The 15,618-nt window shown below is 33.9% G+C and overlaps 1 protein-coding gene across 3 annotated transcripts; it reads left to right on the forward strand.

Annotated features, from left to right (window-relative positions):
• The first annotated feature begins 9,507 nt into the window (after nt 1–9,507).
• Nucleotides 9,508–15,618, forward strand: LOC142621065 (SUN domain-containing protein 4). Of its 3 annotated transcripts, none has more exons than XM_075794382.1 (5): nt 9,508–10,307; nt 11,087–11,304; nt 12,902–14,160; nt 14,285–14,370; nt 15,354–15,618. In XM_075794382.1, the coding sequence occupies exons 2-5, from the start codon at nt 11,145–11,147 to the stop codon at nt 15,598–15,600; spliced, it is 1,752 nt and encodes a 583-aa protein (XP_075650497.1). In that variant the 5' UTR covers nt 9,508–10,307; nt 11,087–11,144; the 3' UTR covers nt 15,601–15,618. The 3 variants fall into 3 exon arrangements, with proteins under 3 accessions (XP_075650497.1, XP_075650495.1, XP_075650496.1); XM_075794380.1 differs by having other exon boundaries at nt 9,508–10,289; XM_075794381.1 differs by having other exon boundaries at nt 9,508–10,286; nt 11,085–11,304.

Below are 15,618 nucleotides of genomic sequence, written 5' to 3' on the forward strand. Positions count from 1 at the left end.
GTCTACTCCTTTTAACTCAAAGGTTCACTTGTTTAAAATTCGTGGTGATAGTGTTTCACAAGATAAATATGCACAAATCATTGGTAGTTTGATGTTTTTGACAAACTGTACTCGCCTTGATATTGCATATGCTGTTGGTAGATTGAGTAGATATACTCATAATCCTAGTATTGAACATTGGAATACAATATCTAGACTGTTAAGATATTTAAAGGGCAATTTTGATTATAGTTTGTCATATTGTGGTTATCCTGCTATATTAGAAGGATATTGTGATGCTAATTGGATTTCTGATACAAATGAGGTAAAGTCCACTAATGGATATGTGTTCACACTAGCTGGAGGGGCTGTCTCTTAGAAATCATTCAAGTAGACTTGTATAGCGAGATCCACCAAGGAATCAGAGTTAGTAGCCTTAAAAAAGGTTGGGTCTGAAGCCGAGTGGCTTAGGAGTTTGTTAATTGATATACCATTGTATACTACCTCTATTGCCTCTATTTACATGCATTGTGATTGCTAGGCTCCCATAGCATGTGCTAAGAACAAAATCTATAATGGGAAAAGTCGACATATCCGATGGAGGCACAATATTGTGAGGTAGATCATTGATAATGGTGTAATGTCCTTGGATTTTGTGAGGTCAAAAAGGAATTTGGCCGATCCTTTGACCAAGCCACTAGCAAGAAGGCTGGTGAGTGAGACATCGAGGGGGATAGGACTAATACTCAAATTGTGACACTACGGCCAATGCCCAACCTTTATGATGGGTGATTCTACGCAAGGGGTTAAATGGGTAGAGGTCATTTGTGGTCCATATGGGGACTATCAGTTTTATGTGTTCCACTATCTTATTGAGGAGATTAGTAATGAGTCCATCCCTATGGTGTGAGACAGTGCTAAGTTGCAGATTGTTGGAGGTTGAGCTCTAGTTCTTAATGGATCCATAGTCCCTACCTGTTAGGATGAGGTGTACTGCACACACTCTTAATGGATGCCACCTATGTGGGAGTGGAAGTTGTGCCGCTTCCTATGAGACTTGGGTAGGTCTCTAGAGCTCTCATGAAACCCAGTGGCGTATGGCCTATATAAGGCACCAACCCGCTTATGGAACAACCTTAGAAAGAAAGGTATATGGGTGGTAAGTTTGGTTATCTAATAGCTTGGTTGAAAGAGTCTAACTCTACCATTGTCAGAGTCTAACTCTACCATTGTCTAGTAGTTCCTACTTATTTATCCTAAGTATGGTTAAAACCTGATGGTACCATATTGATGCATGTCTTCTTGAGTTTATTGCCTTTCCTAGTTTAGTGTTTGTAACATGTGGGGGATTGTTGGAGTAAGTGTGTTTCAAACTCTTAAACCATACTTGTGTCCCACATTGGTTAGAGATGAGCTCTCACATAGGTTTATAAACCATAGCACCTTGAGTGGTAGATTGAAAGAAATGGGCTAAGGGTTAGAGTTGGGCTTGGGTTGAACTTAGACTTGTCTCTATCTCTCTTGGGCCTCATTCCTTTTCTTTCCTTTTGTCTTAGCCCAATCTAATTCTGCCTGTTCGGGCATTTAATGTGCAGCCTGTTGGCATGCACAATAACCGTTGGTGCACAACCCAACAGCCCTCACATCATTAGCTTAAAACCCTAAAAAATCATACTATTCAACACATATAATTTCTCTCTTCTTCTCCAGCCGTATCCCTCTGTTTTTGCTCTGTTTTTTTTCTTTGCTGTACAAAAATTTCAGCAGAGAAATTTCAGCTTCAATTTTTTAAGAAAAGGAAAGGCAAGTAAGGTTGTTCCTAGTTCTTCTTGATTGAGTGTGTGATCAACTTGAAGAAATTACTATAGTCTAATCCTGGAGGGTTATTCGGCCAAGAGAGTCATTCACACCGAGTTCTACTCCGGATGGCACGAATCAACCTTTAAAGAAAACGCATTTTGCGTGATTCTATAGTTTGTGAGATTTTTCTAACTCTATCTATTTATTTTTGTCATTGCTAAATTTTTAGGGTTTGTATTATTGAATCAAAACTTGTTTATTTAGTCATATTTTCCAACAAGGGGTATCCCACTAGGGAATGTTGGATCGAGTCATAGCTAATGTGGTCTGGGTGACCACAGACCTCACCCTAGCACCTTGAGAGAGCTGGTAATCAAGGGCTTCTCAGCAGGGATACCCAAATTCCTCCCTAGGTACTCGCCTAGGCTCGAACTAGGAGACCACAAATCTGATTCACGGATTCCAACCTCCTGGCCAACCCTCTTGAGGTTGATGCATGATAGCATTAGCATTAAAAGTGAGGTGATCAACATTTGCTCATTAAACCAATGCAAGTAAAATATAAGTTTTCAGCTTAGTGAGCACTTAGGTAGTCCATCAACCAAAGCTACCCATCTGTGATTCTATATGGACAAATTTAACCAAAACTGAGGAACTTTAATTAAGGCATCTTCTAACAAAAATTGAGGGAATCAACTATAAGAAAAAAGTCTCGCAAAAACAAATAATAAAAGTATCCTTAAATAACAAGTCAATCATAGAGAAAAATCACACTAACTATTGGACGCAGTTTTGGTATTAGCGTATGAGTGTATTTTCTTATCTCATTCCCTTCTCCTATATATATGTGTGTGTTTGTTTCTCAAAAAAAAAAAAAAACTTCATCACCATTACATTTTCCAATTTACCAAACTGACCCATGGACTGCCTCAATCCTTCACTATTAATATGATCTCAAAGAATACCCAGAATCTGGGGAAAAAAAAAAGGCGTTCAAGTTACACCAACAAAATGAGCATGTCCTAGTGTTAGAAATTTACATACCACTAGACTAATGTTTGAGTGTTTATTCTTCTAACTGATTGAAACTGCAATAAATATTAACACTTAAAATTGGAACAAAACTACAAGAAGTTGCCCAGGAACAAACTAAATAGTCTAATCAGATTTGGTTACATTTTAGATAGAAGAAATTCACTTGTATGAAGAATGATGACTTGCAAGTTGCAAGTAATGTAGTATTGGTTCAATGGTTAAAATTTTACAGACTTTTTTTTTTTCGAGAATTAAATTTTAGAACTCCTTAAAACTAAGATGAGATTTCATTTAAGATTGAAAAGGTTTCATCCGAAAATTTTCACTGTACAGGTAACAAATTAAGTGAAAGTCTGAAGTCAAGTGAATTACAAAAGGCAAGGTTACATTCGCTAATTGAGCCCAGTCACAAATGGGCAAGATCTTTAAGGGGTAAAGAGCACAGCCCACACCAATTGAGCCGAATATTCAGTGGACCATTTGTATATAGTTGAACCCAACTTAAACCCATCGAGACAATTCGCTTTGTCAAACTTTGTCACATAAACATGAATTATAACGACAAGGTTATGGAAGGATTAACTTGACATATTCACAATTTATTTTAGACTTTTTAAAAAAAAAATTCAAATCTTATAGACTAAAATATAACATGACCTAAATTTTATGGATAAAATATATATATTTAGAAAAATAATTTACTAAGATCAAGTTGACTCTCTTAAAAGCAATCTAAGCTCTAAACAATCAAATAAACCAAACAGGAAGCAAGTTTTTTCAACAGTCACATAGGGTCAAACTTGATTTGATGTCCCTAATTTTTGTTTAAATAGTTGATAAGTTGGTATTATACCTAATGTCAATTAGATGAAAAAATTGTTCAGCTCAAAGAAGGCGAGGACACAGAAAACAGAATATTTAAGAAAATTATGAAATAGGTTCTTGGACAGAGTTTAAAGATGCAAGAGCAATCATATCTTTGTGGAAAAATTTAATTGTAATTGAGGAAATCTTTAACCTGGTCATTGCAATAGGGTGAGTGTGATGTGTTTGATTGCTAAGAAAGTGAGGGGGAATTAAATGAAGGAAAAAGAAAATAAAGTAATATTATTTACAATATTTGATTCAATTCTTTTGAGAGTAAATTTTTGCCTAATGTGCTATTTTTTCCATTAGTTAGGTTTAGACATGGCAAAACGAATCAAAATTTTCTGACCTGACCCGACTGATGTAGGGAAAGTGATGGGCTGTTTTTGTATGGTGTAGAAACAATGAAAGGCTAAGTTGCTTAGAACACATTGATAGATGGATAAGTACCCCTACAAGAACACACAGTTCCAAATAGCACACAAATGCTAACAATTCATTAAATTACCAAAAACTAATTTATAAAGAGTTTACATTCTCCTACTTATATTAGTTCTTGGGCATTGGCAGCCTCTAGATGGTTGACAAGTGTCTAAATCCTATAGGCTAATGCTTATAAACCTTCAAACTAACTAACTAGTTAGTTATAAGTGGATTAGGATATAGGCATATAGTTGCTTGGAATGCCCTACATTAGGATTCTCCCTCTTGGTTGTCACAAGATTTGTATGAAGTTATAGGATGATATATTTGCCTTGTATGATGAGTTTGTTGCTGTTACAACTCACCAAAGGCTATTGCTTCTGCACAGCCAAGTCCCACACAAATGAAACACCAATGTAAATGCATCTACATTAAGAGGACTCCCTTTCTTGAAAGCAAACTTGTCCTCAAGTTTGGTTAACTTTTCAATTGTAAAACATGTACACCAAATTGAACATTAAGTGTTTTGCCTCGCTAATGATCAATCATGCATATTTTGACACTACTAGGCTTTCTTCTTCACTAGTAAATCAACCTTCTTCATCTTGACCATTGGCTTGGGGCTTGCCTTCCCTTTCTTTGGTTGCAATGAGTGTAGATGCACTAGCTTGTACATGTTGTGTGTGTTGCACCTTCTGCCCACAATAGCGTCATATGATTTTTCACATCTATGTAAAAGACCAAACCCATTCATGGCTACCTCCTCACAAAGAACACAACCTTTATGATGTCTATCATCCTGCGCTTCTTGTTTTAGAACTTGCATAACCTTTGTTGCTAATGGAGAGTCATTTGCTTCCTTAACAACAGCATTTGCTCATTTTTCCACTTACTGACCATGCACAGATTCTACCATACTTATTATGCATTCAGTCAATTCTTGTTCTTCCTCACCAATCTATTCTTCAATGTAGTTATTAAAAACAAGATGTCCAATGTCTTGGTCTTCTAACTCTTTGACAGAAAGTCTTCATCTTCTATCTCTTCAACAACCAAGGTTTCACCCTTTGACAAAACAGGTTGGTTCTTGGCTGATACCTTGGAAGCCTTACTTGATTTAGCAACATTTGATTTATTTTCAACTTTCTTGGTGAAGTTGGATGTTGCATCACCACTTCGAGCACTGATTTTAGAACTGAAAGGAACTAATTGTGCCCCCTTGACTTGATGATTCTTAATCAGCACTGCCCTATTGAAAGCTTCTGAAACAATCCAGCCGTTTTGGAGGAAATGGACATCTTGGATATGCGCTTTGTTGTAAAGGGTGTGGTTGTAATTGTAAGCCAAGAATTACACTCTAAGTTTTTGTTTCATCTTCTCTCACGTATGAATCTTGGTTTTTTCCTTTCCTCAATCTTTGAATCTTCAAATGCTCCCACCAAGATCTTGCCTTGCCTCTCAAATTAGTTGCTGCCAATTTAACTTTCTTGGATTTTGGAATATCATAACAAGCAAAGATCTCTTCAACTTAGCTAAGACAATCCACAAACTTCTCATCATCAAAGCTGCCATCAAATTCAGGGAATCCAATATCAAATCTTGATTCCCAATTCTAGTTTGGCATCTTTGGTTGAACTATCACAGGATTGCGATTATGCCACTCTTGTTTTTGCTTAGGAATATGAACAAAGAACTGCTCATAATCCCCACATTTGAAGTTGCACTTCCAGCAAATTCATGCTGATTGTGTTGTTATTGTTTCCTATCTCTTCTCAATTGTTTAGTTAAGGCTTGTAATGCCTCCTTGACAATTCCACTTTAGCTTCTAAGCCATTTTGAACCCTTCTACACCTTGGTCCATTGGCTGCAATATCATCTTCCTCTACTACAAGAATAGTTTGCTTCTTGCCCTTATCCTTCCTTGTCTTCTTAAACACCATGGCTTATTGCTACTACAAACTAATTGCTAGCACATATGAAGGCTTTGGTTTTGGTAAGAGATGTATTTTAGGCTAGGAAAAAAGCAATCAAGACTGAATCTTGATAGGTTCTTAGACAAAAAAATGAAGAAACAAATTGCAAATGAACTTGAATCCTAAGGATCTCAAACTCTGATTCCAAACTGATACAGGGAAAGTGATGGGCTGTTTGTGTATGGTTTAGAAATAATGAAAGACTGAGTTGCTTAAAACACATTGATAGGTGGATAAATACCTCTGCAAGAACACACAGTTCCAAATAGCACACAAAGGTTAACAATTCATTCAATTACTAAAAACTGATTTACAAAGAGCTTACATTCTCCTACTTATACTAGTTGTTTGGCATTGACAGCCTCTAGATGGTTGACAAGTGTCTAAATCCTATAAGCTAATGCTTAAAAAATCTTCTAATTAACTAACTAATTAGTTACAAGTGGATAAAGATATAGGCATATAGTTGCCTGAAATGCCTTGCATCACCGACCCAATTTGAAAAATACAACCCGAACCCGATTTTTTTGACCCAAAGCAAAATAGGTTGACCCGTGACCCAACCCGTGTTTTTTGTGGGTCAACCAAACCCGACCCAAGACCCAAACCATTTTTTATAACTTTTTTTTTTTTGGTAAAAAATATAATAAAATTAAGACAATATTTGTTTAATTGTTTGTTGTGAGCTTTAAGGAAACAATTGAGATATTTACATAACTACATGCAAATGAATTGAAACATAAATGGTTGAACATTCTATAATAAGTAAAGATTTTTAGATATCAAATAGTAAAGTATATGCCAAGATAATTTGGTTACAGTAGAGTTAAAAATATAGATTTAAAATTGTAAACATGTCTGAGAAACATTCATAAGTGTGAAAATAGTGAATCCAAAGTATCAAATTAGCATAAATCATGAATGCTTAGACCTATTTTTTAACAATTTATGTCCAAAATAAAAGGCTTTTCAAACTAAATTATGAAATTTCCTAGAGTATGTGTTGCTTAACAATGATATGATATTTATAAAAAAAGACCATGTATAAATAAGTAAACAATCAAACTTTAATGTATATTCTTAAATTGAAATAGAGTGTCAACCACAATTGATAATAAATTAAAAATAATAATTTTCATGATTGTAAATTTCTTATATATTTTTTTTTTTTGTCAAATGAGTTATCTAATAAGTCATTTGTAATTTTGTTTTATATTTTAGGATGTTGATATTGTGTAGAAATAAAACTTGCGTATTTGTTTTACTTATCTTTGTATTATTTTGTTTTAGTTAGCAATATTGGGATCTGTATAATTTTAAAACTATTGAATAAATATTAAAAAGTTTAACTGAGTTCATTCTTGATATAAGTGGTGAATTCAAAATAATGCAATTTACATCAAGCAATTTGTTGCATAACTTTCCAAATAGCAAATACATGTTGTTTTCTTTATTAAAAAAAAATCATGTGAAAAATATAGTTCAACTTGACCTGACTCAACCCACAACCTGATTGACTTGACCCAAACCCAACCTGACTTGCCCGTTTGCCATGTCTAGTTAGGTTGTCGACATTTTTTTTTTTTTTTAATATAATTAGGTAACATGTGAGATAAGCATTCTTCTAACATTATCATGCTAGCACCGTAAGTAATTTCTATCAGTTAGCTGATGATAAGGAAGGATAATCTTATAACACACTTCAAGATAAAGATTAAAATAAAACAAAAAATTGTGTGTGGACCAAAATCAACCATCTTAAAACTTTTAGGACAAAAGCATATTTAAGCTTTATCAATTTTTTTGGGTTTAATTACACATTTACTCTTTAACCTCTATCACGTGTTTTAAAATAGTCTCTAGACTTTTAAATATTTCATTTTAATCGTCATTTTATATACTTTTAAGTGTTATATATATAAATCTGTGCCATTAACTATTTCAATTATTTTGAGTTGGAATTCTTTAATGAAATCCATTGAATTTTGAGAACGGATTTAAATGGGGGAAGATATTGATTATTCTTTCTTTTATTTTTTTTTCTCCTTTTATATTTTTTGGCAATAAAAAAAATTAAGTAAGAGTTAACGGTTGGGTAGAAACCTTTTTGTCACAAACTTAAAAATATTACTACTAAAATTGAATAATTTCAAATGATAAGGACCATTTAAAACTTTTTTTTAGGGGGTAAGGACAATTCGAAACATGGGATAGAGGTTGCGAACTAAATGCATATGTTTTTTTTTTTTTCTAATAAGTCTAAATCCACACCAACTTTCACAAAATATTCTATAAATGTTAAGATGACAATTTACGAGAAATTATTAGGTCCACCACGCTAACAATCTTCCTAATTAACCTAAGAATTTTTCATATGTTACATGATAATTGTTTTATATCATTAAACCAAAAGACTAGTTAATTTTTCACGTGAGTGAAATTTTATTTTCATATTTCTTATTTAATGACAAATTATTAACAAAACAAGAGAAAATAATGTTAATAGGCTTCTTCTTTTTTTGTAAATAATTTCATTAGTTGGCTAAGATAAAAATCAATAATTTTTTTTTTCATTTTACATGGATGTAATACATAGTTAATAATCATTAATTAAAAAAAAAAAAAAAGCTGACAAAGCAGCTAGATTGTGTCATTGAGTACACGTGTATTAAAGCCACTAGGTATGTCGACGCAAATGCTGCATGTGCGCGCCATTAACGCGCGATTACACGTCATTCCACCATTACTCATCACTCATTAGACCGACCTCAACTCATGGTCACCTGTAATTGCAAAGTCTCCCCCTCTCACTCTCTCTCTTCGCTATTATATACCCCATTAAGCACTCACTCTACAACGTGGCATTTTTTAATTTGTCCATGGCAGCCATTGCCAGCTCTCAAGTTTTGTTTGCTTGCTTAGACTTATCACGGTCCAATTCGTTAAATTTGCATACAATCATTAGACACGACAAAGAAAAAGTTTACAAAAATAGTTAAAGAAAAATATTTTTAGCTTAAAGTGGGAAATTTTCAAATTTCAAAGCTTTAAATTTAGCTCAATGCTTTTTTTTAAAGTTAATACAAATATGAGTGGAGGGGTTATTTTTGTTGTTTTTATAAATCACCCTGAGGAGTAAAAAGTTAAAATCTTTAAGTTTAGTCGGCAAAGACAACTAAAAATCTATTTGACCAATTAAAGCATTTCACAAAAATAGATATAGAATTCATTACTGTAATCTAGAGTAATATGGAATGTTCTTAAGTAGCAAAAAAAAAAAAAAATCATTACAAAATTCAAAAACCTTTATAATATTGATATAAAAAATAAATAAAGAGTAGACTAGTTTTCATTTTAATTATTTTATATTTAATTAATTTTTTATACTTAATACTCTCACTCAGTGTATATATATAGCTCCTGCTTTTCCAGCCTACATATCAAAAACACAATCTTACCTATTTCTCTTTATTTCACAAAATAATCACTTTTGCACTTGCATCAAACATCAATTTCCATGCAACTTATTTCCTCTCCTTTTTTTTTTTTTTTTTCCTTGATTTTAAATCCACACACCAAAATTTTGTATTAAACGCATTAGGAATAGGAAAAGGGATTGAAATCTCTAAGATCTCACATCCCAATTCATGAAAATTCAAGAGTCATGTACATCATTCATAAGCCCCACATATTTGCTACATTAAAGAGAGACACAAAATCCTCTTAGTATTGGAGTAGTACTCCACTTATCAAAACTTTTGATTACCATAACATGAAAATAATAATAATAATTAGTAGAAAGTTTTATATTAAATGTTTTTTTTTTCTTAATGAGCATATAGTTAAACTTTTATTGTAATGATTCACTTATTGATATAAATTAAGTCCAAATGGGTGTTTTTGACAAACAATAAAAACAAAAGTAAAAACTGTTTCTGAAAAGAATTCAAAATTCATTAGGAAGCCGTTACAGAAGAAAGCGAAGAGTGAAAGCGAAAAGAAAGAATAGTTATATATGTAAAAAACGCCAAAGGCGAAGAAGAAAGAGAGAACCACCGAGGATTGCCCAAACCACAAGCCAAGCCAACTCGGAGAAACCCCTTAAGCTACGTCGTTTTGTCGTTTCTATGATCTCGAAATTTCTCCTAATAAAGAATTGGGTTTTGTAGTTGTTTTTGTCGTTGACAATCCCAATACCCAAAAAAAAAAAAGGTGAGCCTCAAAACCCAGGTGATTTCTATTTGAATCTCTCTCTATTTGTGTCTATTTTTATTTTAATCAATCTGGGTTTGTTTTATTTTTGAATTTCATATCTGGGTTTTGGTCAGATTTTGTGTTAGATCTAGAACTGGTTTGATTTCTGTGCTTAAAGCTTTCAACTTTAGCTTCATTTTGATCACTCAGATATCTATTTCTCTATCTTTTTTTATATATATAGGTTTGTGTTTTAATCTAATCTATGCATGTGTGTATTAAGTTGTTTGGAATGTGTTATATTTGTGTTTGTGTTTGGTTGCTGAGAAAGCTGTGGGATTTAAGAGAAAAATGAGATTGTTATAGTGTCATGATGTTGTTTGGTGTTTTGGTTTCTGAGAATAACAAAATGGTTAGCTTGATTAGTAAGCCAAGTGATTGGGTGGATTATGTTAGATTCGAAAAAATCTTGAATTTGATGCTCCTGTAATGGGTTCAGTGGCACAGTATTTCTTAGGAACTAAGTGTGGTTTTGCTTGAATAATAATATGGTCTTACTAAGTGTTTATGTATATATGTCGCTGGATTGTTCAAAATGTGGAAGTGTTATTGATCCTAAAGAAAAAAAGGAAGATTATTGTGCTAGTGTTTGAGTTTTTTAGACGTATTTGGCTGATTTTCTATTCAAATTCTCTTTAGGAATTACAGCTGTTGTACTTGGATCGGAGCTTCATTTATAAGCAAAATAAATTATTTATGTTTTTTTTTTCCCTGTGAGTGTAGACTGAAGAAGTCCTCTGAATTTTGTAATGCAGGATATCTCCTTTTCTCTTTTATCGTTCAATGGCCAGGATTGGATCAGATTGATGAGCAATGCAGAGATCACGTAGAGCTCTTCTGCAAAGAAGAGCTTTGGAGGATACTATAAGTGGAAGAAGTCACTTGTATAAGGTTTCTCTTTCTTTGGTATTTGTTTTGTGGGCGCTAGTCCTCCTTCTTAGCTTATGGATCAGTCACGGCCATGACCATAGAGGTAAGCTTTTTAGACTAAATTTTCTTTGTACACTATTGTTGAATCCCCTTATAAATTGTTGTCGAGAGCTCTAAAGAATATGCCGAGTGCTGAGCTGTTGTGAATTTTTTTAATAAATAATGGCTATTTGGAATGTCATGTTAGATGTAATATGGGTGGTGCTTCAGTGGGGTTGCTATACTGCTTTCTGGTTATGATGGGATTCTATGCCTTTGCTTAGCGTAAGTGCATATTATCATAGTTGGCAATCTACGCATTTCCTTTCTTGCTCCTGCATATCTGTAATCCATCATTTTGAACTGCATAGCCTCCCTTTGATTACTATAACATGAAATATTGGCCTGATTGCCATATTGCAGTGCTTAAGCAGGCCTTTCCCCCACTTCTGTGATTTCATATTACATACCCCACATAACACCCCACCCTCAACAAAAAAAAAGTTACTAATAAGCTGGGTTGCGGTGCACTAAAACAGGCTGAATTCCCTGGTTGCATGACCACGGATTGGGGGGACCTGAATAAAACTCAATTATATTTTAACTATATGCTCCAATTTATATTATGACAATGTCAACAGAAAGTCTGACGCTATCAGCAGAACATTTTCTTTTATTCTATTATTCAGAAAATGCAAATTAACAACTAAATATAACCATAAGAACACAATAAAAAATTAATATTTAAGGGCTAATTTGACATTGGTTATGGTAATAGTCTAGTGGAGTACTATTCTGATCCATGACTTACAACCTTAAAAGAAAAACCCAAAATTTGGAAATTTTTATTATTCGTTTATTGCTAAGTTTTTTACGTGGGCTTAGGAGGTCTTAAATCTACATCACCCTTTACCTTGTTCTTCTAATGGGAAGATGTGCCATTTGTGCTAGAGCTCATTAGCAAATCAAATTAATGTAAAGGAGCAAAAGGCAAAAAATTCTTTGGTGGCTACTAATAACTCAGATGGTGCAGATGCAGTGCTACTTTCAATCATATCAGAAGAACTGAGCCAACCTTATCTCCGTTCTTCCTCTATTAATTCCTTAATTTTTTACCTGTTGCTAGACATAGCATCAACTCCAATTGTCTTATTCTTTGTTGACTTATTGGGTTTCAAACCATAATTTTATTAGTTTCTTCCTAAATCTAACCTCCATGCTTGTATGTCTGATGGAACTATTCTATTATTGGTATTCCCTGTAGATCTTCTATAGAACCTATATTTATTTGTTAATTTAGTTATGTGCTGAAAGCATCTCTTAGCTACACTACATCCTGGTCAGGTACACTATTTTTAACGATTTTTGTATATTGTTTTCTAAATTTTTTTGGTTTTGTTTTTATATGAATTTTATAATATATGTATAATGTAATGTGTTCTGAATAAAGATACATACATGTGAGTATATATGTGTATGTGTGGAATTTTAATGTGAATGTCTTTCCTTACTAATTTACCTTCTTGTCTTTCCATTTACTTGGGTGAATATATGGTGAACTCATCTTTAGTCTTGTCTTCACAATGCTTTTTTTTTTTTGGGAATGTACTTAATGCATAACTTGTTCTTATTGGCTGCTCTCTTCCTTTCTTTGGACTTAGATGAATCTGCAGTACTTTCGGTTGGCATATCAACTTGGGATGAAGCTAAGGTAGAACATAATGAACCCTCAGATACTGTAGATAATTATCCACAGGAAGAAACCAATTCTCTGTATTCTTCTGAGTCTTTGTCCACAAATGATGCTGAAACGAGAGGTTTGGGTAGTGAATTAGTTGCTAATGAAGGAAGCACAAATGATGTTCCAACTATTCGAGAGCAACTTGAGGTTGAGAATTCCAGTTCCACTCTGAAATCTGAAGGTGATGCTCCAAAGACTGGTCGCCTATCTCATAGTGTTCCACTTGGCCTTGATGAATTCAAGAGCAGAGCTTTTAGTTCCATAAGTAAATCTGGAACTGGTCAGGCTGGAAGCATCGTACGCAGAGTGGAGCCTGGGGGTGCTGAGTACAATTATGCTTCAGCATCAAAGGGAGCAAAGGTCTTGGCTTTTAACAAGGAAGCCAAGGGTGCCCCTAATGTCTTAGGTAGAGATAAGGACAAGTACTTACGAAATCCATGTTCTGTGGAAGAGAAGTTTGTTGCTATAGAGCTTTCGGAAGAAACATTAGTAGATACAATTGAAATAGCTAATTTTGAGCACCACTCTTCTAATTTAAAAGATTTTGAGTTGCTTGGAAGTTTGGTTTATCCAACAGATGAATGGGTCAAGCTTGGGAATTTCACTGCTTTGAATGTAAAGCATGCACAAAGTTTTGTTCTTCAGGAGCCAAAATGGGTAAGATACCTAAAGTTGAATCTTCTGAGCCATTATGGTTCAGAATTCTACTGCACACTGAGTTTTGTTGAAGTTTATGGTGTGGATGCTGTTGAAAAAATGATAGCAGATTTGATATCTGCTCAAGATAAAAAACTGTTTGTTCCAGAAGAAGGCACTGGTGACCAGAAAGCAATTCCCTCCCAGCCGGAGCTCATTGACAGTGCTGATATTGATCAAAATATCATACACACAGAATCAAAATATGCACATGAAACTGTAAATAGTGTGCCTGATCCAGTTGAAGAAATGCGTCACCACCAAGTTGGCAGGATGCCTGGGGACACAGTTCTCAAGATATTGATGCAGAAAGTGCGTTCACTGGATATAAATTTGTCTGTTTTAGAGCGATTTTTAGAGGAGCTGAATTCCAGATATGGCAATATTTTCAAAGAAATCAACAAAGATATTGGAGAGAAAGATATTATTTTAGAGAAGATGAGAGAAGACATAAAGAATCTTCTTGACAGTCAAGAGGCCATTGTATGTGACACTTACCTTTTAGAAATCTTGGTGGTTGTATTATTTTTATTTGATATAAATGTCAAGATCAGTTTAGTATCATCATTATATGCAGTTAAGTTTATATGGTTGATTTTCTTTGCAGGGTAAGGATGTTGATGATCTTGTTTCTTGGAGATCCCTTGTTTCGTTGCAGTTGGATACTTTACTCAGGGACAATGTTGTTCTGAGGTAGAATTTATTTCTTATGTCATACACTTCCACAACTTTTGTTGTTTTTGTTCTTCATAACTATTAGTTTATTACAGTATGAGATTAAATTTTTAATGAAAGTATTTTTAAGCATACAAAGTTATAATAATCTTCTTATTTAATGTCAGTACTTAGATGTGTTGGGCATCTAGTATACTACCTGCATATTTGATGACTTCTCTTTTCTAATAAAATTTATTACTCATTAAAAAAAAAGGCTCATTATTTAATAATCTCTTTCTGTTTCGTTTTGTGGTTTTCTCTGGGTGTTTTTTTCCTTCTTTTTTTTTTGGGGGGATGGAGAAAGAGAATGGGGGGGAGGGGGAGGAGTGGGGGAGGGATTGAATCAAAACAAAATATACAACATAGTTGAATAAGGAAAACATAGTGGTAACTGAGCATAGCAACTTTCTGATTAGCATTATGGCTTTTACCTACTCTGGTGCAAGCTGGGATGTCCCTTATGTGTGGGTGGGACTGCCTCCCGTTTCCTGGATGCAATTTTGCCTACTAGTGAACTAGAATTAAGAATACCTAGATTGAATTCTGGATCAGAAATGAAATGCCCTGTGGGTTTGTCAGCATCTCTGTTAGGGGAGAGGTGATTGGAGTCAAAATTGGGATGGAACATTTAAGTTGGCAAAAGGAGTAATAAAATTTAGTAGATTTATAGACAAGACAAAATTGTTCACACGTCTGTGCTTATGTTTTATCCATTTTTACGGTTGAATCTTCACCTTTCCATTTATTTCAATATTCTCTCTTAGTTTCTTAATACTGACGTGTGGTACATCATATATATATATATATATATATATATATATATATATATGATGATATTGTTGCTTAGCCGTCATTAAAAAATTATTTTTTTAGTTTTTATCTAGTTGGTTTTTGCTAGTGGGCAGCTTCTTTTGGTGTTTGGGTTTATGAAAGTACTAATAACTGCCCATCATTTGCAGATCTCAAGTTGATAAGGTCCGGGAGAATCAGCTTTCCATGGAGAATAAGAGTATCTTAGTATTTTTTGTATGTTTATTTTTTTCATTCTTAGCTCTTGTAAGGTTATTCCTAGGTTTGGCGATGAGTGTTTATATGTCATTGTGTGTTCATAGAACAAAAATGTCCGGGAAATTTTGTCAGATGAACTCTTCCTGGCTAATCTTACTATTGAGCTGTAGCACTATAATTTTCATACTATCAATATAAGGGTACATTTGGTATACT

This window comes from Castanea sativa, chromosome 12 (assembly GCF_040712315.1).
Source record: "Castanea sativa cultivar Marrone di Chiusa Pesio chromosome 12, ASM4071231v1".
Lineage (NCBI taxonomy): Eukaryota > Viridiplantae > Streptophyta > Magnoliopsida > Fagales > Fagaceae > Castanea > Castanea sativa.